Raw genomic sequence first — 25,271 nt, forward strand, 5'->3', positions numbered from 1 at the left:
ATTACAACCTGACTAGCACAACTGAAGTTAATCACACTCATTTGAAAGCTACACTTTAGCTACTAAATGCCCCAACAACTCATTACTTATCAAAGCGTACGTCACACATTAGTTCACTCATATCTATAGTTGAACTACTATCAACAACACATTATCACACACTGCATGTGTTGTCTTGTTGAGTGACAGCCACATTCAGGTGTGCCACATCTTCTATTAATGTACCACACATATCCTCTAACAAAAACAACACTTTTTGCAATATGACCACCTTCATGATAACCATTGTGAATGGTCATCTCATGATAGTTATGTACATTATGATACTGATATCACTACACAACATATGATTTTTATGTACAAATTTAATCTATTTATCCTCACGCATTACTGCAGAAACATAGTATGTTTTATGTTAGGGAACTCAAAAGTTCTAAGTACACAGGCATGTACATTGTTATTACAACTATTTATGTTCACTTTCACACACACATTTTGGGTTAAGGAACTGATGCTGTTAGGTACTCATAAATACAGAACATACAATAACTGTTTGTTCAATATTTACACATGTAAATGTAAAACTTATGTTATTGTTATATATAGTTGCCCCTGAAGGACATGTGTCACCTGAGACGGAACAAGTGTCTTCACCTGGGTCAGCCAGCTCAACACACCTAGAAGGTGAGTGTATCAGTTGGTGGCCATATAATATGTGCTCTTCTATATGTTATGTTGTCATGTTCATTATTTGTTTTGCACATCTTCTTTAAATAGGATTACTTAGTGTCAGTGAAAATGAAGTGTAAGGCAACATGTATTGTGTTAGTGATGTTAACTATCATGTAGGAGTTGTGAGTTTACAGCAAGTTTTCATTCACTCATATTTCATACTGAGTCCAAACATTATTCTTAAGTCAAGGTAGTTTTTAATGTGAGGTTATAAAACGTATGGAAACATGTTAGTTGTTACTTATGACACAGTAGAATTACATATTAACACAGCAGAGATTAACATGCCATTTAATAATGTGTACATTTATTTGTAGAACATGATGATGAGGATTATGATGATGATGATGATGATGATGATGATGATGATGCCGCCATAGACACACAAATACAAGCAAGTGACCATGAAGAGGTTCCAATTGAAACTGTTTTACCGCCAAATCGTCCAGCAAATACCACATACGATGCAATTGTAGCTTCTGAGGGAAAAATTGTGGAAGCAGAAAATCGTCGCCATTCTGACCTGATGACAGTGCTGGAAAGGATGATTGCACTGCAGGAAGAAACAGTTTCACAATTGGCACATCTCCACAGAGTCTTCATTGAAGTGCCTAAACAGTTGCAAAAAATCAACACCTCATTCGAAGCATTAGTTGTTCAGCAAACACAAGCTAATTACTTGAGAATGACTAATGTACCACAATTCAACTTGAACACCTCACAGGCAGGATCTGTTCATGCTGGTCAGTTTTCACCACATGCTTCTGATCTTCATTCACCAGGTCCGAATGTTACCGGTCAAGTAGCAGACATTGCTGTGCAGGTTCCTGACGACATCGTACCGCTGCCATCGGTACAAAATCAGCAGCTGACACTTACAAAGGAGGCGACAAAAACAAAACACAAGCAGTTACTACTGACCAGTTTTTGGTCAAAAACAAAAAAAGACACACATGAAACAGACCAACCATCACTTGTGCAGTGTCTACCAACTTGCTCACATGTGTCAGTGGGCACAAGCCCTGTCGGTGAGTCACTGGCCACAAGCCCTGTCCGTGAACAGTCACTACCCACAAGCCCTGTAAGTGAGTCACTGCCCAAAAGCCCTGTCGGTGAACAGTCACTGCCCAAAAGCCCTGTAGGTGAGTCACTGGCCACAAGCCCTGCCCGTGAAGTGCCAGAGGCCAGTCAAAGTGGCTCTGTAGTGGCTAAAGTTGTTGCCAAACGAAAAAGGAAAATACAAGAGACAACAAGCAGGCCTGTTACTCGATCTCAAAAGGAACAAAAAAAATAAATGTTATAATTCACTAAATATGTCTTTGGCCTTGTTTTGTTGACTTCAGATTATCTAATTAATATTGTATGTATGCAGAAGACTGTGTTGTTTCCAAACTTTCAAGTATGTTCTTGTACACGTGAAGTTTTGGAAATGTTAACAGTCCTAATTAAAGAATAGTGTTATAAATATTGATGTATTAATTGTCTGTTCAGTAATGGTCCACCAGGAGCCAGTTGCTAAGTTTAGAGAAGCTGCCATTGACTTTGCAGCAAAACATTGCATTTGGGTGTGTTACTTGATGTAATCATTGCATGTGCATATTATTCACATGCAATGAAAAAAAAACCTATTTAACTGCAAACATCTTTCTTGTACGTTTACAGCAGGATTATGTGTAAAATATTACTTACCTTTGCCTTGCTTGGGCATTGTAATGTTGTCCTTTAATCATTTATGTGTTCTTGTTTCAAGAACATCTCTGAATTTATACTAATATATATGTAGTATGTATGCATATATGCACACACACACACACACTGTGTGTGTGTGTGTGTGTGTGTGTGTGTGTGTGTGTGTGTATGTATATATAGTACTATCTAAACTGGTATAGATGTATTTACAAAAAACATACACTTCATGCTTCCTTGTGAAAACACAGTATTTTAATAATACAGGCCTAATGTTTGAAAACTATACTAAGTGTGAGCCTCTAACAGTATTGGGCGCAAACAAATGTTTATTACTTAATTCACTCATGTTTATCACCATTTAAATAGGTTTCATACAAGGCCTACTTACTGCCATCAATATGTTGTGTGTACTCCTGCAATATAAAAATAAAAATAAAAGATACATTATATATATATATATATATATATATATATATATATATATATATATATACATATACATATACATATACATACACACACACACACACACACACACACACACACACACATATATATATATATATATATATATATATATATATATATATATATATATATATATATATATACACACACACACTATATATATACACACAATATACATATAGTACAATATACACTTTCTATATATATATATTTATCAGAGAGATATATGTATATATATATATATAGATACACACGTATTTAAACTCATGCAGACAGGGAGTTAACCAGACTTTCAAATACACACAGAAATGTATGCGGGAAAGAAACATTTCATTTTGCAGGTGTGTGTATTTACTGATATGGCTGTCTAAGCACTATTTTCACACAGTGCTCTTTGTTATTTTGCAAGAAAACTCAATGTTACTTAATTACAAGTGTAGGAATGTTTTCAGAAACGAGATAAAAAAAAGGATACATGTTTGTCCCACAAGCGGCTATCACAAACCACAAATGTTCAACCAATTAAAACTACAAATCCAATTGGCGTTTGAAATGAGGAGTAAAAGTTTATACTTTTGTTGACCTTGAAAAGGAAACACAGAAATTTGTTAGCCATTGAGCAGTTTCATTTTTATGAGCAAAGGACAGATACCTGCACACATCTTTTGTGCTAATCTGCAATGGCTGAAGAATTCGTTAAAAATCAAAATCCGCAGTTAGGGTATAAATACATGGTATCAGAAGCAATTTTATCAACTTGCGGACACAAAGCAAGCACAGGCCAAATCTATGATTTGATTCGAGCAAAATACCAAGACCGTGGCCATGCGCGCAATTTTAATTCCTCAGTAAGATTCACTTTATCAACTAATGACTGTTTTGAACTTGTGCAGGATAAGCTAGAAGACAAGTATGGTTTCTGGAAGATTGCGAACGAAAAACATTTCACCGTCAAAGAGGGCACACATATTGTGCTTAAAGGCATATTTATTCCTAATGCCAATAGCAATGGATCCGCTACTACTGTTCCGTGTGAATCGATACCTGCTGCAATATCTGCACCCTCCATTCCTGAAACCCACATTGTACAAGAACAAAACTACTATGATTATGTAGCAAGCCTTTCAGCAGAAAATGCTTTGGAATGGGTACCCGAAGAAATGAACCTACCTCCGGACCAATTGTTTGAAGAAAGCAGTGGCGATTCCTATGAGCGCTTCATGGAGGAGATGTGTGACATACTGGATTCAGCGTTTGGGTCAAGCGTGGATGAAAATGCCTTGCATTTCTGGAGCGACCAGTTGCAGGCAGACGAAGAGTTAATTCTAGAAGAATGGTAAATATAACAATCGTTATGCGTTGACTCTGCGTTTAAACTTTTTTTTTTATTTTAACCACCATTTTCACTTTCAATGCGTGGATACAGCGTAACATTGCACACTGCATAACATGTAGCGATCACAAAGAAATTGTTTCCTAATACAATATAGTAGAACGTGAAAGAGTAGTACACATTGCTGACGGAATAAATATACGTACTTTCCTATCCCTTAAAACATATTAGCAACATTTTACCCTAACTCTAACACATACCTGTTTTGTTATCATGCAACATCTACAACATTTAAAACCGGGTCCACCACGTATGACGTGGGACCCTTGTCATGGGCCAAGGCGTCCTTAAAAAGGATTACGGATGTAAGTCCCGCCCCCAAGCGACGTGCACGCCTCAAAGCCTATTGGCTGTCATGTTTTGTTATAGTAACGGTAACTGCAGTGTGTCATGTGTGCGGCTCAGTGTTTGTAGGCGTCAACTGGGTGTTAGCCGAATGTTAATTGAGTGGGAGGAGTGTTAGCGTGCTTTTCACGCTGGTTTAACATGACGTCACACGTATTGCATTTGCGCATTGTGTTATCGGCCGTCCTTTCTGTCCAAACACGTCTGTTTAAAAAGAATACAGATGTACTCGTTTAGAACGAATGTAGTTTCGTCTTCATTGTATTTGAAATAAAGATTTTATGTTTACTGGTATTTTCAAGATGTATTGAACGCACAACGTACGCTTTGTTTTGCGCATGCGCTAACAGTTAGTGGAGCCAAGCGTGAAGTGCGTGCGCACACTAAGATGTGCGCGCACATTTTTCAGTATACAGGCAACGTTCACTTCATATACATAGTTATGCCTGCTACAAATTTTAATAAACATTACATACTGATGTACACTTGTACTTCTAACATATAAGTGAGTGACGTGTGTATGTACACAATCATATAGAGCTGTGTAACGCGTTGTCACGGATACATATATAGTAAGGTGCCATATTTGACCATCATGTGTTTGCTGTATTTCAGAGATGTCGGGGAAGATACAATCGGATCAATGTATGATTTCAGAAGAGTCTACCTTTATATGAGATGATTGTGAGGAGGAGCCACCGACTACTATACTACATATGGAACTAATTTTATATTGCTTGCAGCGCTTATTAACAAACAATTAAAAATGTGATACCCTTAAGCCTATATTGCATAAGCACTTAATTAACATAATGATGTTGCAAAAGAGTGCCTCATGAATTTTTATGGAGTGTTCTTTAATGACTACTATCATTTTATGGCATGGTGTGTTTTATATATAACAACCATTCCCACTCTGCTAACACATTTGTGTATTCTATTGTGTAATGGAACGTATGACTGTCGAAACTATGTAACAATAATAATAATAAAAATAATACTTATAATATGAGCATGTTCATGTATAGCGCTGCTAGTTGTACACAGCGCTTTACAGACACATTTTTCAGGCTGAGGTCCCTGGCCCGTGGAACTTACAATTTATTTTTTGCCGCCTGAGGCACAGGGAGATAAAGTGACTTGCCCAAGGTCACAAGGAGCCGACACCGGGAATTGAACCAGACTCCCCTGCTTCAAACTCTCAGTACCAGTGTGTGTCTTTACTCACTGAGCCACTCCTTCTCCCAATGTAAAGGACACTAACAACCAACTAGCCATTTATTGTTAAAAATCTGTTGTTACATGGGTATGTTGATAAAATGGTTTGGGACTGTAGCAAATAATGTTATTGGCCAGATGTTGTGGTCCCCTACAATGCATGATGTTCTGAATATTACATCAACATCATGTAATGAAGTATGTTTCTGTGTATATTTCATTAACCTAACTAACTATAGTTTACTGTGTTTATTAAACGTTCTAAAAATACATAGTATAGTCAATATGATGATATAAGCTACCATAATAAAGCTGGTGTTATCATTTGTCGGTGTTATACATGGATCCTACACAAATTGATACAGACACAAACAGTTGTCTTAAAAAGTGTGTCTATGCTAATGTGCACGTGATTGACGTTACAATTGTGAGAATACTTGATAATTATCATCATGATAATGATGAAGTGACGTGATTTATATTCCAAAAATATTACCAACATTGTCATATTGATAAATTAGAAATGCTAAATGACAGTAACATTTGCGACAAAATTGTCTTTTCTGTTAACAGTTTTACACTTGGTACATGTAGGACACATCCACACACGTGTGACTTATACATAGACATGTCACAAATTTAAATTAATGTTGACTATTAATTCCTAGCATTAAAAAACACCTACATTGCTAAATATAAGATGTAGTACGCATTGTTGTGATTACAGGCATTCATGCATGGAGTGTTATGATCAGTCAATTTCATCCGCGATGAATGAGCTCCCGTAAGTAAACAAATAAGTACAGTTATCCCCTTGTCTCCAAACACCTCTATATTACATTAATGGAATTTATAAGGAAACATACATAAAATGTGATGAAATGTGAGTAATCATTTTCTAATACAATGCACATGAAAGCTCAAGAGTAGCTAAATGCATATACATGATACAGAAAGTACATATATGTTACATTTGTGTTTAAACCAATATGTTGGGTTTTGACTTCAAATAATTATAGGAAGATTGATGTAGGCACATCTTATGAGAGATGTCAGCAAATATACATACCATGATCAGTCATACTGGAGATATACCTATAATGCAAAGGAACAATATATAAATTGCAAACATTGACATGCCATCTTCAGTACCGTAAACAACACAGCAAAGTGTGTATTTGGTGTTAAATGTGCAACACCATGTATATTTAATCACATTCCAAATGTAAATCAGCCTGGTGTACACATCATATGGATGTACATGTTACACTGCACCAATAACATTGTATGTAAGCATACTAGAAGCATGAATGAGTATGGGCATAATATGTGTATTGTCTTAGCATAAGGAACAACACAATGCTAAAATATTAGTGCTTTGTTACCCCAGTTGTATTCACATACACACAACTAAAGTACAATTGAAGAGGGATTATATAACCTGTGCAACAATAACATACCGGTGCCACATCCCTTTGTGCACACAGCAGAGAAAAGAAAGGTGTGCAACCCATATTCAACTGTGTCCTACCAGAAGGGTATATAAAAAAACATTATTGTTAAGATAACATAATGTAACTATAAAAGTAGAACTTGGAACATATATGTTTTTACTTACAAGAAAAAAATGAATTGATGAGATTCTGGCGTGTCTGGCCACCACTGGCTGTTTGTTCATTTTCAGCAGCTACATGGGTGGGATGCTCGTCTATCAAAGCCTCAGCTAGGTCTGATTGTACATTGTGCCTGAGTGCAACATTGTGCAAAATGCAACAGGCAAGGATAATATCAGACACTTTTTGAGGCTTGTATAGAAGAGCCCCACCAGTTCTGTCCAGACACCTAAATCTGGTCTTGAGTAGGCCAAATGTCCTCTCTATAACAGATCTTGTAGATATATGGGCTGCATTGTACCTCTCCTCTGCTTCAGTTTGAGGGTTTAGCACCGGAGTCAAGAGCCACGGCCCAATTCCGTATCCTGAGTCACCTATAATGAATGGAGCACACATAAACTGACATTAGTGATCATATTGTACAATGCCAACATTCCTAAATAAAAATGTGTTTTGTGTTAGAACATGTAAATGTGTACTCACCCAGCAGCCAACCATGTTCAAAATGTCCCTCTTCGAACGCATGGAAGACTGAAGAGTTCCTCAGGATAGAGGAATCGTGACTGGAACCAGGGAATTTGGGTACCACATGCATTATCCTCATCGTCGCATCACATACCACCTGTACATTGAGTGAATGGTAGTGCTTACGATTGCGGTACACATGCTCACTCTGACTAGGTGCAATCAAAGCAACATGTGTGCAATCGATTGCACCCAGCACACATGGTATCCCTGCTATATTATAAAAGCCAGTCCTGACTTCCAGCCACTCTGTCGCCTCTGTAGGAAAATGAATATAATTCCTAGCGCGTCTATTGAGTGCATAGAGAAACTGGGTCAAGGCCCGCGAGAATGTAGATTGCGAGACCCCGCCCACTATGCCCACAGTTGTCTGGTATGACGCGGAAGCAAGATAATGTAATGAGCACAGCATTTTAACAAGCCCAGGGACTGCACGACCTCTGGCTGTGAAAAATTCTAAATCTCCCCTTATCTCCTCATAAAGAGATAAGATTGCTGCTGAACTCAAACGATAGCGACTTACAATCTCCTCCTCACTCATCCCATCTAACAGGGTTCTCTCCCTGTACACACGCGGACGAGGCACAACTTGTCTCCTCTGTCTTCTCCTCTGATCTCCTGTCCCTCTACCTGTCCCTCGGCCTGTCCCTCTCCCTGTCCCTGTCGTATCCGCGTGACTGTCCCTGTCACTGTCCCTCGGTGTGTCCCTCCCTTGCCCTATATGATTCTCTTGATCATCAAGCATGTCATAGAAAAGAATGTTCCTCCGTCTCCTAAACAATCTCAACATTTTGAAATGAGTAGCTGTGAATGAGCAGGTAATGTGCGTCCTTTAAATAGGTATGTGATGATGTCAGGTGACATAGTAAAATGCAAGGTGTTACATTAACATAATAAAGTACTTCTGTGGCAAGCTGTGTGCAGTTGTTGTTATAAGTATTTGTTGTGTGTATTCTGCAGGGAATGATGATATTTGCCAATGATGTGACGTGAAGCTTTGTACAAAGATTGGTTGAAAATAAATAGTGTAATGTGCAATGCATGTAACACTTGTGAACGCAACAGTCAGTCATGTAATTAGACAAAAAGGCTGAGATTGACGTGGGAAAAGTTTGGTGTAACATGTGTAATTAGGCATGTTATTGTCACATGTTGACAACAATGAATAGTCGTGTGCATATGCATGCATTTCTGTAAGGAGGATAGTTGCTATAGAATGAGTTTACAAGGTGTCCCAATGATGAATTACTGTACATGTGTGTATAAGTTAGGTTGAAGTGCTTGTAATGCTACGGTTACAATGCAAACATGCAATGTGATTGAGCGTCCAATAAGTGACGTCATGAAAATAGGGAGGACCCAAAACTATATGTAAACATGAGAATACAGATGTACATGAACGTTTAAAGATGCGTGACACATTACAAGCATTGTGTAATGTAAAGGAACATGAATATACGGTGTATATGTGACATGTGTGACATGTGTAACATCATGTAAATAATTGTCGCTCAGTTCAGTAAAATGTGTGATATGATGTGAGGTTCTCCTTTAAGAGTTGAGTATAGTATTTTCCCTTGACACATCATCACATGATGAGTAATGTGACCCGCAAATGCTGACAACATGTAAAAGTAGAATGTTATGCAAATAATACACGTCAGCTGTGACACAATGCAGGGAATGCCCCCCACACTGTAATGCAAATGACGTTTGTATTGCGAGCAATGAAACGTAAACAGTTCTATACTGTTATACGTCCCCGCTCCATTGACTCCATTGATGTACAGAAGATTTTTTTTTTCTAAGTGCCGTTCCGGCAGCCTTAGCGATCGTTCTCCCCTCCAAACTGCCAACTTTAGTTGGCGGGAGAAATTGGCCATAACATCTCAATTTCGTAGTGCCGATCAGCCCAGATAAGCTGATTTTTTTTGTTGAATCCAGCCGATTTAAAAAAGTGGCGATCAGTGGAGAAAACAGGCTTATCGGCAGCCGACTGGCCATAACAAAATAATCGGCTCCGAAACCTGGCGAAATCAAGCACTTATCGGCGCTTACTGAATCTCAAACCCAATTTTGGCTATAAAATGGCGATAATTCCCTTATCAACGCTTACTGCATGAGGCCCTTAGTCTCCTACAATTGCCAATTCTTACTAATAAGAACTGAGATAGGAAACCACTGACACCCCATTATTGTTGCTACCCTCAATGTCACTTCAGCAGAGGTAATACCAAGTACCCAGTGTATACTTTTAATATAACCAGGGTAGTAATTATTCACTGTGTACCAGGGTAGTAATTATTCACTGTCTAGGTTCTCAGATTTCTTCAGGTTCTGTTTGGCCCAGAGTCAATCAGTGCCTGTATAGACTTGCTATTAGTCTGGATTGGAAACTCAAACCAAATTTGGTTGGTCAGATGCACTGATGGGAAAAGACACAGTACATGTGGAGGATGTCCATATTACCTTTTAAAATAGTACACTATAGAGCAGGCCTGCACAACTCGTAAAGTGAGAAGGGCCGAACTGCTCCAAGGAAAAAAAAATTGGGCCTCACGGGAAAAATCATCATCATCACCATCATCATCTCTCCTCCAGCACCTAAGCATCATCCTCATATATCCCCCAGCACCCCTCATCATCATCCTCATATCTCCACCAGAACCCCTCACTATCAACCTTTGCGATACTCCCCATCTATCTCTCGTACCCCATCTCTCCCCCTCACCCACACACATAATACTCCCCCTCCACATCAAACACACAATACCCCCCTGCATAGCACACATATCACACCCCTCCTGCACCTCACATCCCTCTCCCCCTTTGCACCTCACATCGCTCTCCCCCCTTGCACCTCACATCGCTCTCCCCCCTGCACCTCACATCATTCTCCCCCCTTGCACCTCAGATCACCCCCTTGCACCTCAAATCACCCCCTTGCACCTCAAATCACCCCCCATGCACCTCAAATCACCCACCATGCACCTCAAATCACCCCCCATGCACCTCAAATCACCCCCTTGTACCTCAAATCACCCCCTTGTACCTCAAATCACCCCCATGCACCTCAAATCACCCCCCTTGCACCTCAAATCACCCCCCTTGTACTTCAAATCACCCCCCATGCACCTCAAATCACCCCCGTGCACCTCAAATCACCCCTCATGCACCTCAAATCACCCCCCTTGCACCTCAAATCACCCCCCCTTGCACCTCCAATAACCCCCCGTTGCACCTCCAATGACCCCCCCTGCACCTCCCATCACCCATCACCCTCCCCCTACACCTCACATCACCCATCACCCTCTCCCCCCCTGCACCTTACATCACCCACAGGGCCGCCAACAGAAATTATGGGGCCCAGGACAAATGAAAGGAGCAGCCCCCCCCCCAAACCCATAGCGCACCTACCACGAAAAAATATCTTTTAGCGCGCAACTTTTACTTAACTGTTTTCTTATTGTGATACAGAAAAAAACATTACAATGCAACCTGTTTATTTTTTTATATTTTCAACAAAAGACATGTGACTGCCTGCCTGGGTGAATGATGGTGGGTGGGTGAGTGATGGTGGGTGGGTGGGTGAATGGTGGTGGGTGGGTGGGAGACGGTGACTGGGTGACAGTGACTGGGTGACAGTGACTGGGTGACAGTGACTGGGTGACTGGGTGACAGTGACTGGGTGACAGTGACTGGGTGACTGGGTGACAGTGACTGAGTGACTGGGTGACTGGGTGACTGGGTGACAGTGACTGGGTGACTGGGTGACAGTGACTTTGTGACTGGGTGACAGTGACTGAGTGACTGGGTGACTGGATGACAGTGACTGGGTGACAGTGACTGGATGACAGTGACTGGGTGACTGGGTGACAGTGACTGGGTGACAGTGACTGGGTGACTGGGTGACAGTGACTGGGTGACTGGGTGACAGTGACTGGGTGACAGTGACTGGGTGGGTTGGTGACAGTGACTGGGTGGGTGACAGTGACTGGGTGCTTGACAGTGAGTGGGTGACAGTGACTGGGTGGGTGACAGTGACTTGCCTTGACCAGGTGGGTGCAGCTTGCCGCCGGACGCTTTCCCCTCCTGCCCCCGATATCCCTGCTGCAGCTGCCTGGGATGGGAGGGGGGCTTGGGGGCGTGGGCGCGGTGGGGGAGGGGCACGGGAGGTGAGCTCGTGGGGGGGCCACAGGAGGTGAGCTCGGGGGGACATGGGAAGCTGGCCGCGGAGGGAAGCGGTGGAAGCAGGCCGCAGGAGGAGCTGGCTGGTACTTCCCCCTCCATCCCACGTTGCGAGCGGGGGGGAGGTAGTAGGGGGGAGCGGGCCCTGCGCATGCGTGCCGGGACAGCGGGGAATCGCCGCCATTTTTTTAAACTTTTTTTATTTATTATTTATTTAATGAATTATGTTATTGCAGGCCTGCTCTAGAGGCTCATGTAGAATAGGTGTTAACATTTCAATAAGAGAAAGAACAACCTGTATGAACTTTAGGGGAAAAAAACCTAGGACATTTTAAGTCTCCCTCCCCCTTATTCCCTTTTTGGGGTTTTATTTAAATGAGCTTTGTCTCCTTTTCCGAGGATTTCCAGTCAGGTTAATGCAAGTCCATGAGTTCTTTCTTGAAGGTTGTTCAGTGCGAATTTAAGTTTACAAATAGCCTCAGCGTCAAGAAAATCTTCAACTAATTTCTCAGCCACATATAGAGTTTATACATTATGATTGTGAACCCTCCATTGAGTTTGTGATGGGAGTATCTGTATATATTGCTCCAAGATGATCCGGTACAGGATTTCCTCCTTGAACTTCTCCATGAGACCCAGCCACCTGTAGTTTAAAATCTTTTGCAATATGTGTCCTTTTAGTCTTACAGGGTCACAGGTTACAAGGTTAAGGTGTACATCCCACTGTTAACACCATATGTGGGAGTGTGCTTTCAGAAACCAACGGAAGTGGTTTTGTTAAATTAAACCGCTTTCATTCAATCACAAAAAATGACAAATAATTAAAAGAGCAGGATCACAAGGGTTTTGCTTCATAGCACTTAAAATGGCTAGTGTATCTGAGCCCTGAATTATGTAGGCAAACAAGTATGGATCAAAAGAACATCCGCTCCAGGAAAAAAGGTAAGGCGCTCACCAGAAATGGAGGGTTAAAACAACTTAAATAAACTACATAAAAAACAAAGAGACGAACAGTGCTAACTACTCTCCCACGCGTTTCACGCCCACTGTGGCGCTTTCTCAAGGAGCAGATGTTCTTTTGATCCATACTTGTTTGCCGTCGTCTGTGAGGATCTTGCTAAACCACCGGAAGCCACACGGGAGACGCATTCATTCTGACAGCGTCAGTGAAGCAGCTGAAGGAAGGGACTCAGGACGGTGTTTTATCATGAGTAAGGCTACTCCACACCGGGCTTGCCGGGGCTGTGGGGACTATATGAATATATTTCACCTTATTGTCCCTGTGTTGTTCCCCTCCTGTCCTCCCAAACATCCATTTATACTTACATACTTATCACTGCATCACTGTTTAATCCCCATTACCCGGTGTCAGCTCCACATTCTGTTATCTTTAGTGCCTTAGTGCACTTGCAGCCGGACCTCCTGGAGCTTGTACGCGGTTTTTGTTCCCTGAATTATGTAGGGCTGCACATTATGCCCATAGAGTAACCAAATTCAGTACACCTGGGTCTCAGTGATCAGACAGTAGATCTAGTTATACTGAAAATCCAAGACTGGATCCCTTTTATGGTCATACTTCCAAACTATTATTATATTTTTTTTGCTCTGGGAGCAGAATGAAGTAAACTGACTTTTTAAAAGTAAGATGGAAATGGCATGTCTTAAACTTGGTTTCACTACTTTTTGAAGCCAGTTACTTCATTAAACGTTTCTGGCTTTTTTTACATATGATCTTTAAAATAAAATAAAAATAGATAGCTGATGCTTTTCTTTTTTCTTGCTGTGATTAGCTATTCTGAATTATTTTTAGTCATGAAATATGGCTAAAAATTAAGAATAACATATTTTCTAAGGGACTCAATTTTCTTGTCAATTGTTATATTGCAAATGAGCAATTTTAACCCCAATATACAGTATGAGTGAAGTAAACGTTAGCTGACATTTAATAGCAAGTCCACTTGCAAAGTAACATAAAAAAAAAGAAATTAAGTTGCAGATTTACTTAATTGTAGACAATTACTGGAATTACTATTAGTAAACACAGATGTTATTACGGTAGAGAGGAAAGTTCAGATCGCGCTGCTTGGTACACCAGCAGTTGAATAAATATTAATGCAGATGCTTAAATCAGTTACCAGTGCACCATAGGTGAATGGAAATATATGTATTAGTAAACACACAAACAGACATAGAAACTTACATTTAAAAAAGTATAAAGGAGTTCCACTGGTCCGGATGAGAACTGACAGTCAGAAAGATGTTATGCAATAAGAACTTGGTGCACCAAGTCCACTGCAGTCTGCTCGCAGCACCCTCAGACCTTAAGGAACCCCCAAAGGCACAGCTGATTCAACTTCACCTTTAAGGCACCTCCTCAGCTTTGCAGGCCCTACGAGCTGGTTGCCTGGCGTTCAAGGATACAAAGTAACTGCCTCTCTGTCTCACTTTCTGCTACTGCATGTGGATGGAAGCATTCGTAGCTGCACATGCGCAAGCACTCTGCTACTCGGGAGCAGGGAAAGGAACAGCTGACCAGCACTACAGCCCAGGGGACCTTGCATGACGACTTTTAGGTGATAGTGACGACCTCTACGCGTTTCCCACTCACGTGCTTAATCAGGGGGTAACATCATGGGCACCAGAGCTCTTGTATTTATACCCATTACAATTAATGATCAAAAGCTATGGTGAATAAAATAAATAAAGCACAAGCCCAGAAAAACAATCAGGCTGAATAGAAACCTCACGATCTCCTCTGTTTGTGAAGAGCAAGATGCAACTATATTATAATAAATGTAATCATACACAAAATATGTATGATACATGTGCAAAAAACAAAATTTTCAACTGAAAAAATATATAAATTAGAGTATAGAATACTAACAAACAGATGAGATCATGAAAAGAGATCCTTTACAGTAGCTAGAGTAAACCAAGTGTGCAAAATAGTCAAAAAGGACAAACAATATACTAAATTGCTACCACCAAGCTAAGCTAAACCACTATTTTGGTCTCAAAAGGAAGTGTGTGTGCAATTAAAATCCATATTATCATTGCAAATATATACAGGCATTCCCCGGTTTAAGGACACTCTCTTTAAGTACACTCGCGAGTAAGGACATATCGCTCAATAGGCAAACGGCAGCTCACGCATGCGCCTGTCAGCACGTCCTGAACAGCAATACCGGCTCCTACCTGTACCGAAGCTGTGCACAACCGGGGAGACTGTAGAGCCTGTTGCACATGCGTTACTTACATCAGTTTGCACGTAAATGTCGATTGCAGTACAGTACATGCATCGACAAGTAGAAAAAAGGTAGTGCTTCACTTTAAGTACATTTTCGCTTTACATACATGCTCCGGTCCCATTGCGTACGTTAATGCAGGGTATGCCTGTATTAGTAAAAATACACACATCTCCATTCTGATACACATGCACATATATAGGCATGTGTATTGAACAGTGGCTAATGATAAAGCCATAAACAATAAGAACTGTATTACATATTGCAACATATTTACAATACAAATGTAAAATTCATAGATGGAGACCAGTCCATGTGGACGGACATATCTTCAAATATGAAAAACATTTCATGGATATGTTGTGTGTTACATGCAACAAATAATGTAGCACCCACTTAGCAATAATATACAAAATAATTTTCTAAGAAAAGGTGTAATGTCAACCACATCATTGAAACCCAATGGGTGTTTGGTTTTTAGTCTGCGGATCCAAAATTGCTCCCTGAACAGCAAGTACAAATCCCGGTTGCCACCCCTTACATTATCTTTCAGGGACTCAATGGCAGAAAAATGCAATGACATGGGGTTATCGCCGTGTACAAGGTGAATGTGGCCCAGAAGGAACGTTAATGGTTTACCTTTATCTAGAAAAATGTTAACTATATGTAGCCAGGTCCCCTTTTGTGCCGCGACCCCCTTCCTCTTACCTCCGCTGGCGGGGGTCACTCGATAGACCCGTCGGCACTTCTGGAGGGTGGTGGCCGAGCAGGGAGCACACCTGTGCTCCGGAGGTCCCCAGCGGCTCCCGAGCAGGGCGCTGCCATGTTGTGCAACTTTGCGCATGTGCAGTGAGTCCCCGCATGCGGCGGCCGCCAGGGACATTAAGCATGCGCAGATAGACCGCGCGAACGCTGGCCAATAGAAGTAGGGCTCTAGAGAGGGACTACATATCCCATGAGCCTAGGAGCACCCCACATGACCCCAGGGAGCCAATAGGGCTACAGCATCTCCCTGCAGGGGAGATTGGATACATTTAGCGGGCTTGAAGCACGTTAGGCAGTTGGTGATCGGAGCAGCTAGGGGAAGGAGGTAGGGTGCAGGAGTCAGTGACTCCCTGCACTAGGCCAGCAGCCCCCTAGGCCCCAGATAGCCCTGAGTCACCAGTAGTGTTGTGTTGTTCAGGGACAGGCCCCAGGTTAGGGACCGTGCCCCTTATTATTCAGAAACAAGCTTGGTCCAGGGGAGGGGAGAAGGGAGCGGTACGGTCAGGAACACACCAAAAATAAAAGATAAATAGAATAATGGTGCAGTATTTTCAAACAATGTGGGAAATAGTTGAATCTTGGCTCGAGTAGAATTCCTACTTACAACAAGTAGAGTAAAAGTAAGCAGTGGTCTGACTAAGTCAGTGTGGATAGGGTAAGGTCTTTAGCAGAGATGACTCTGGATATGAAGTAACTTCAAGCGTAATTCATTGAAGTGATGGAGACTCCGATTCACGCAGAGTGTAGGGATCATATGCAAAAGAAACGGACTATAGTGTAGATCATAAAACACAGTATTTATCCAATCAAACAAAGTAGGAAATGTACTTACAATAAGTACATAGGGTATGTACACGTAACAGTTTTGTGAGACAGTAGAGGGCTCTTAATTAAAAGAAGCTTATTATTCAGAGTCAGTTAGGGACACAGCGGACGCTGCGCGTCCATCCAGAGGTCTGGGCTCAGACCTTCGCTGTCGCTGCAGCAGCCATCCGGGTGGGATCGCCCCGGATGGAAGTTCCTGTGGTCAGCGGTCATCGGATCCTTTGTGAAGCTCCTTGGCAGGCCCGGGCACTGGAGTGCTCGGCAGGTAACCATCACCAAGTGCACCAACTATACTCTATTATACTTACACGGGACTAGTGGCTGCGCAGTCACACATATCTATCTCTAAGGGAAGGGACATATTGTGTGGGGTTACTGGACACGGGGTGGGATCACCTGGTGAAAGGGGGTAGCGTCCTGCGAGACGCAGTAGTAGTGTCTCCTCTAGAGAGGGACACCTGTTGATATATATATGAATAAGTATGGTTGCTACAGTAAAGTTATTGGTTGTTTTACATGCTGTGTGTGTGATATATATATATTGTCCTGCGACGAACCACTCCCCCCTCCAGTGGGAGCCATCGCAGGTGGAGGCGCTGCACTGAGTACAAGGTTACTCCTATTATTTATACGTGCCCCAGGCTCCCCGTGGCGGAGGTTTAGGCCTCCTGTGAGCCTAAAAGGTAAAGCACCACACCTGGTAACATTAAGTTCCCCGCACACACATGCTATATGCTATTGGGTGGGGGAATACCCGTTACATTTGGAGGCGCTGCTGAGATTCTACCTGGGGTGCCCTATTCCTTATCAAATTGTCCAAATTGAACTCCATAATGTCCGTGCCATCAAAGCAAGATGTAATCGACTGGGCCTTAGCGCGCCACGTGTCCCCATGGCGCGTGGTTGCAATGGCGGGAGTATCCCATGATACGGGCTTCTACACGTTACGCACACAAGAAAGAAATTGTCTGGGACTGGACACTGCCTGGGTGATAGATTATAAACTTGATGTTGACGGCCAGGGAGCCACCTACCTCATGGCCACTGAATGTGACATATGCCCAGAGACTGTTCCCCAGGTATTAAACCTACCAGATCCCTCCACAGAGGACTGTCCCATGATATACCCTGACCCACAGGCTCCTGAAGAACCGTCCACCAGTACGCCTCATGGGGTAAATCCCCCCAAGGTCTCCTTCACCCCGAGCGGCTTCGGGGGAGTTAGCAGCTGGGCGGGGAGTCTACCCACCTCGCCTACTCCTGATAGACGGCCCGGCGGCCTCCCAACCATGCCTATCATAGGAGCTGGAACAGTAGTCATCCCCTTAGTGGAAATCTTTCCTTGAATGTGATAGCCTCCCAACTAGTAGAAGCTGTAACCATCTCAACCCAAGCACAGAACTACAGGAAACTAAAGGCCTTTTCTGGGATTCTGCGGATGCCGTCAGGAGAAGAAGGGATCGAGACATGGAGGGACCATACTCTCCAAGCAATAGCGGAGTGGTCGTGCTCCGAAGCCAGCAAAAGGCTGGTTGAGTGCCTCCGAGCCCCAGCTGGTACGGATGCATTGTGAAGTGGAAGGAGAAGTTACGGCACAGGAACTGGTGGAAATGCTCACTCAGTCCTATACCCGAGAAGACGACGAGGATGAGCTGATGGCCCAGTTCAAAGCTCTTCGCCAAAAAGAAGGAGAGGATTTATCTGCCTTTGTCCGCAAACTACAGCTGTCACTGAGGACCCTCCTGTCCAAAAACATAATTTCAGCCGCCGAAGTGGACCGGTACCGATTCAAACAGCTACTAAAGGGGTCGTTGCCTGATAACAACATAGCTATAATGATGCGGGCTGCCCCGATCGCTGCAGTACCACCCAGCTACATGGAATTATTATGTCACATCAGAGGACATGAGGTGCCGCGACATTTTCATGAATCCAAAAAGACCAAGGATACCATCAAGGGTGACACCTCTGTTCCCTCCACCCCAAAGGGTAAGAAATCTTCCACCCAGGAGGAGGAAGTGACTCACAAGTTGCCTGCCAGGAAGGGTCGTGCCCCAGAGAGATCATCTTCCACGTACAAGGATCGTCCTGAACGCCGCGACGTAGTTTGCTATAACTGCGGGAAGAAGGGCCACTTCTCCAGCGATTGCCTGGAGAGGGAGGATCCTCCGGAGGAAAAACCTCCTGATAGAAGAAACTCAGCCCGGTCAATGGTCTGCCGAGTACAAATGGCCGAGTCTGACTCAGAACCCCTTCCTGGAACCGAAGATGCCCCTTCTGACTCCGGCCCCGGTGATGACGCCTCACCAAGGGAAGCTTACAGTCAAGTAGGCCCCGTGGCCATCATGCCTGTTGTACTGGAAGGGATCTATGCATCGGCCCTACTGGACACGGGATCACAAGTGACCATCATATACCGCAAGTTCTACGACACTGCCCCCTGAGGACGGCCGAACATATGAAGGTTAGGGGGTTCAGTAATGAAGACTACCCCATCGATGGGATTGTAAGGTTCAACTGGAAATACTCCAACTAACACCGGCAAGAAACACGGAGCCCCAATACCAGTGCAAGTATCCGATCATCTTGGGAACCAACACTGATATAGTACAAGCTGTAATCAGGGCATACCTGAAAGAGACCAACGAGTTGCCACTGGCCAATTCGCTCCTAGACCCCGTCTACGAGAGGAGTGCAACCGGGTATATGCCTTGGAGCGTCACGGGGATCTCTACAATCGTCAACACGGACTGACGACCATATTACCAGGGGGAGTGCAACGAGTGGCCATCTGGTGCTGTTATCCCGAGCGAGATGAGAACGATCAGCTCTTCTCTCTGGAGAGTACCCTTGAGGAAGAAGTTCAGAGAGGTTATAGGGTACTACCCGAAGTAAGGGAGTGGACGACTAAGATCCCTCTACGAACTTACGTATATGTACAGAACATCTCCCCATTCCCGATGGAACTTGATGCCGGACAGAGTCTGGGCTGCATATATCCGGTCAGCCCTGTAGAAACCACTCCCCAGGTGAATGCGGCGGCAGCAAATGAGCGGTTAGTCGATCTGGATTTCAACTTTGGCGAGTCGACATTGCCCACTGAGTGGAAAGAGCGGCTGACAACCCAGTTGAATAAACGACGGACTGTGTTCTCCACGAGTGAGATGGATGTGGGATGCAGTTGCAACGCTCAAAATGCCATTTTACTGAGTGATGCCACTCCGTTCCGTGAATGCTCTCGTTGCATCGCCCCTAGGGATGTGGACGATGTGAAGAACGTCTTGCAAGAAATGGAGACCGCTGGGATTTTGACTGAGTCTCGGAGCCTTTACGCCTCTCCCATAGTGGTGGTGAGGAAAAAGAACGGATCCGTACGACTGTGCGTAGACTATCGAACCCTGAACAATCGTACGATATCGGACCAGTACAACCTTCCTCGCATTGAAGAGATCCTGAATGCTCTGGACGGAAGCCAATGGTTCAGCGTGCGCGATCTACGATCTGGATATTATCAGGTACCCATGAATGCAGAGGATCAGGAGAAAACAGCCTTTGTCTGCCCCTGGGGTTCTACCAGTTTGAAGGGCCTCTTTGATTTGACAAAAGTTGTTCATATTAATGTATTTATTTTGTTTACAAGTATAAAAGGCTATTTTTTTACTTACAGTATATATGCTTAATCCTCTCTCTGCTTCCTTACCTTTGTCTTAATTTTGATATTTTACATATTATCAATCTTGCTATGGCTACTAACAAATAAATGGAAGTTACAATACAGCTGCGCCAGCCTTTATTCTAAAGCGGCCGAAGCCGCGCCACTCTGATAACCGCGGCCAGACGCGCTATGTTTACTTAATTTTCCCAGCGGTTTTCGTTATTTTAGCGCTCGCTTTTTTAGCGTTGTCTGCAATACTGCAATACCGTCTAGAAACTCAGGTGGGCGATCGCGAGCTGTTGTCTTAAAAGTCTAATAGCAATTCAACCTACAGTACAGCCTTACATTTCTGCAAGTCTGTGTGTGCGCGCGCAGTAATTGTAAATTGAAAAGATTTATATTTGAAGCAGAGATTAATTAACGTTCCGAGTTCATACTGTATACAGTAGTAGTATGAGGCTCCTTAGGGAGAAGAAGTACAGTATTACAAAAATATAACGTCGCATCTTCTTCCGAAAATAATATTATCACATTTCTATATGTATTATTTATTAATCAATACTTTTACTAGGCTTGCTCTTCTTTTCATACTGTTTTTATTTTATGCGCATGCGTGTATGTTTCATTGGAACATTATTGAAACGTATAGGCGTGTTACAGTATCACATTTCTGCGCATTAAACATTATGATGACTTTTTGAATATATTTCTTTGAACTAGTAATCCAGAATACAGCGCTCTCCCCCTCGCCCCCGCACACACACAATGCTAAAGTATTTCAACTTCTTATCTACACCTCTCCCACACAATTCTTTTGTAATGGATGTCTTTCTGGCTTGAATCTTCACGAGCGTGGCATCACATTCCTGCGCATGCGTGTATGACTTCCCATTCAATTAGAAGTTCCAGTTTTAAAATATATATATATATATATATATATATTGCAAAGAATGACCTAGGCGCACATATGCAGGGGAAGAGAAAAGAAAAGGAGGAAAAAATCATAGGGCAGTATATCAATACAAGCAGATAAGAATTCGGTGAGATATGCACTTACACTAGTAAGATCATTAAATGCCTTTAATCCACTTAGGGACTCTCGAACTCAGCTCCTGTAGTTCGTCTGTTTCTTGGCTCCTGGATCTCTGGAGAGGCTTGTCCTGAAGGCTCCTTGCAGCAGTCACGATGAGTCTGTTTTTAGCAGACTATACCTTGGTGTGGATCTCAAATAAAGGGATGGGTAGGGAATAAAAGGAGAAACATATGTGTAAAACCTTTTAATAAAACATCTAAGGATAAAACAAAAGTATTTAACTCACATTCTATGAGTTAAAAACGGGCAGTAGAGAGTGTTTAGCGAGTCTCTCACACTCGTGGTATAGAACGCCGACTTCCAGACCTCCTCACACCGGCAAGTGCTTCCGCATCAGGTGATCAGATCTCGTGATCAGATCTCGTACGGCTCTCGCGAGATTTCCCTCTGTGTAATTCACTGCCAATGCTCCGTTCAGCTCCGTTCAGCTCACACTAGGAACAGTCTCTTGGCGTCACTATAACAGGGAGTCTCACAGACTGTTGGGAGATATAATTACATACAGAATATTACCAAACAACCCGACTGATCTCTTTAAAAAGGAATTATTAGAACTATTGAATGAGGGATATAGAGATGGAATCCTAGAAAAAACTGAATGGGAATATCTAAATGTAGAGTCCCCTAGGATTCCTATATTCTATTATCTCCCAAAACTTCATAAGGATGCCACCAACCCCCCAGGACGACCAATAGTGTCCGGAATAAAGTCCCTAACTGCTAACCTTTCAGGCTATATCGATACATTCTTAAAAAAACCAGTTCAAAAACTGAAATCATATGTCCAGGATAGTATTCAGATTCTGAATATTGTTCAGAATATGGTGTGGAGTGATGATTATGTACTAGTCACTTGCGACGTGTGCTCCCTGTATACGGTAATTGACCATATGCAGGGATGCAATGCAGTGAGAGAAAATCTGACTAAAAATGGTGAATTGGACAAGTTACAGATTAAGTTTATTGTTGATTGCATTAAACATATACTTACCCATAACTACTTCTGGTATGACGACAAATACTACCTACAAATTAGGGGTACTGCCATGGGTACCAGATTTGCTCCAAACTATGCCAACATCCTCATGGGGATGTGGGAGGACAACTACATCTGGTCAGGTCATGGGTATGGAGCAAACCTGGTATCCTGGCATAGGTACATAGATGACATACTGTTCATATGGAACGGCAGCATAGAATCATTAAACATCTTTCTGAACCAACTAAACAACAATCCATATAATCTGAGATTCACCCACAAATACAGTCAAACGAGTATAGAATTTTTGGACTTGCAATTGTATGTCTCCAATGGTATACTGGAGACCAAAACCTTTGTAAAAGAGGTAGATTGCCACAACTTCCTAATGGGAGATAGTGGACATCTTGACAAATGGATCAACAACATCCCTCTAGGACAACTACAGAGAGTAAGACGTAATTGCACACAGGAAGACATTTTTCACGAACAAGCTCATGAGCTAATGGAAAGATTTTCTGAGAGAAAATATAAGAGGGAAATAGTCGATGAGGCCTATAAGAAGGTTACCAAGATGGAACGGAAAGATCTGTTATCCTATGGGTCACATGGGGAGAGGAAGGAGAGGGGAGAGAAGGATAAAATCTCAATACCTTTTGTAACAAGGTATACAGACTCCTCAAAACACATTAAAAGAATATTCAATAAGCATTGGAATATTCTTCACAAAGATCCAATCTTACAACAAATTTTACCATCTAAGCCAGAAATAATATTTACAAAGGCGCCAAATTTAAAACAGAAACTGGCGCCAAGCTGTTTGAAAAAAGAATGTGTTAAGCCAGTGAGTGTAACAAATGGATTCTTTAAGTGTCAAACATGCAAGGGGTGCAAATTGAATTCAAATACACAGAAAACATTCAAAAAGATAAAATCTGAAATAACACAAGAGGAATACGAAATAAAGGATTTTATTGACTGCAATTCCAATTATATAATCTATATGTTGCAATGCCCTTGTAATAAACAATACATAGGGAGAACAACTCGGAAATTAAAAATGAGAGTTGCTGAACACATTAAGAACATAGAGAAGGGATTCATGCAACATAGCGTATCCAAGCACTTTAAGGAACACCATGATCAAAACCCAAGTGGTCTGAAATTCTTTGGAATAGATAAAATTCATCCCAATTGGAGAGGGGGTAACCAGGTAATTAAAATTTCAAGGCAAGAGACCTTCTGGATTTACACCCTAAAAACACTCATACCAAATGGGATGAATATAGACATCGACCTGGGGTCATTCCTTAAAGATTAAATAAAAGTCTGTTAGCGCAATGTCCCACTCTGTTCTTTGTTGAGTGAGAACTCATATCTCCAACATAATTGATTTATATTATGTACAATTGATTCACACTATGTACTGGTGACATCAAAGGTCAACTAGGAGATATATATTCGTTTTTTCCTCTTTGTATAAAGTTCGCAAAGTTTATGTGTATTTCTTGATTTATCTTCTATAATCTGGTTTATAGTCTGGTCTGTGATATGTGTAAAATACAGGATGTAATAACATACTCCCCTCCCCAAAATGGTGTACTTTACTTTTTATGTGTATGTACAATTGCATATACTCAAACTCTATGCAATAGGGATTATCAAATGCTAATATTGCAAACTATTGTGTAAAAAGTGACATCCTGTAAAATGGTGTATTACGCTCTCTGGTCCATTTTATGAATTAATGTAAAGAGAGGGAGATCAATTACAACTCCCCCTCAATTCTTGTCTTTACCGTAAATATATATACAGTTGTATATATACAATTGTAAATATCCATTTTTTCTATATAGAACGTAATATCGTAGACTAAAGTACACAATGCTGAGTGGTATCCTTTTAAGTATTATTTTCAATATCATCATAAGATGACTCTTTTCGTCTAATAAATACATAGGGATAGCCCAACATAATGATTTGCTATATATATATAAATTTGGATATACTTGACATAGCGAAGTGTGGATCAATTAAAATCGGAGTTATGGTGCTGTTATACGTATGCATAAAGAGATGTATAGACCCAACATTCGTATACATATGACAAAATTGGCAAGATTTAGGCCACGTAAACACGTGATCGGTGCATATGTTTATATTCACAAATCATATTGTTGTCCCTGATTGGAGTAATGGTATATAAATCTGATACATATTGTTTATTTAATATGGCCAATATATATTGGTTAGATAAATGGGTTAAAGATAAAGTATATATGATGTATTTCATGTATATTTCACTAATAGTAATCACAAATAAGGATATAGTTTATATAAATTCATATCACTTCTGTATTAGTCACTCTTTGAATAAATTCATTTATGTTTTAGGAATCTTTATATTAATGATACACATATTAGTTATTTATAATAAATACACGGGTTTGTTTATTAATTATTTGTTAAGATAATTTGGGCCGAAATGATAAATTATAATATCTTTAATAGGTATCATCCAATATGCTCTAAACATTG

The 25,271-nt window shown here is 41.7% G+C and overlaps 1 protein-coding gene across 1 annotated transcript; it reads left to right on the forward strand.

Annotated features, from left to right (window-relative positions):
• The first annotated feature begins 429 nt into the window (after positions 1 to 429).
• On the forward strand, positions 430 to 12,957 carry LOC142488195 (uncharacterized). Its single transcript, XM_075588570.1, has 3 exons — positions 430 to 684; positions 1,050 to 1,585; positions 12,853 to 12,957. Exons 1-3 carry the CDS (start codon positions 588 to 590, stop codon positions 12,955 to 12,957), a joined length of 738 nt encoding a protein of 245 aa, XP_075444685.1. The 5' UTR covers positions 430 to 587.
• Positions 12,958 to 25,271: the final 12,314 nt, after the last annotated feature.

The sequence above is a fragment of the Ascaphus truei genome, chromosome 2, assembly GCF_040206685.1.
Source record: "Ascaphus truei isolate aAscTru1 chromosome 2, aAscTru1.hap1, whole genome shotgun sequence".
Lineage (NCBI taxonomy): Eukaryota > Metazoa > Chordata > Amphibia > Anura > Ascaphidae > Ascaphus > Ascaphus truei.

What these genes read in the sequence shown, in the direction of transcription:
- LOC142488195 (XM_075588570.1), top strand. Translation starts at nt 588, where the DNA reads ATGTTATTGTTATATATAGTTGCCCCTGAAGGACATGTGTCACCTGAG. An exon ending in CAGCTCAACACACCTAGAAG is followed by an intron (nt 685 to 1,049) that starts GTGAGTGTATCA and finishes ATTTATTTGTAG; the next exon opens with AACATGATGATGAGGATTAT. An exon ending in ACATCGTACCGCTGCCATCG is followed by an intron (nt 1,586 to 12,852) that starts GTACAAAATCAG and finishes GTGTCCTTTTAG; the next exon opens with TCTTACAGGGTCACAGGTTA.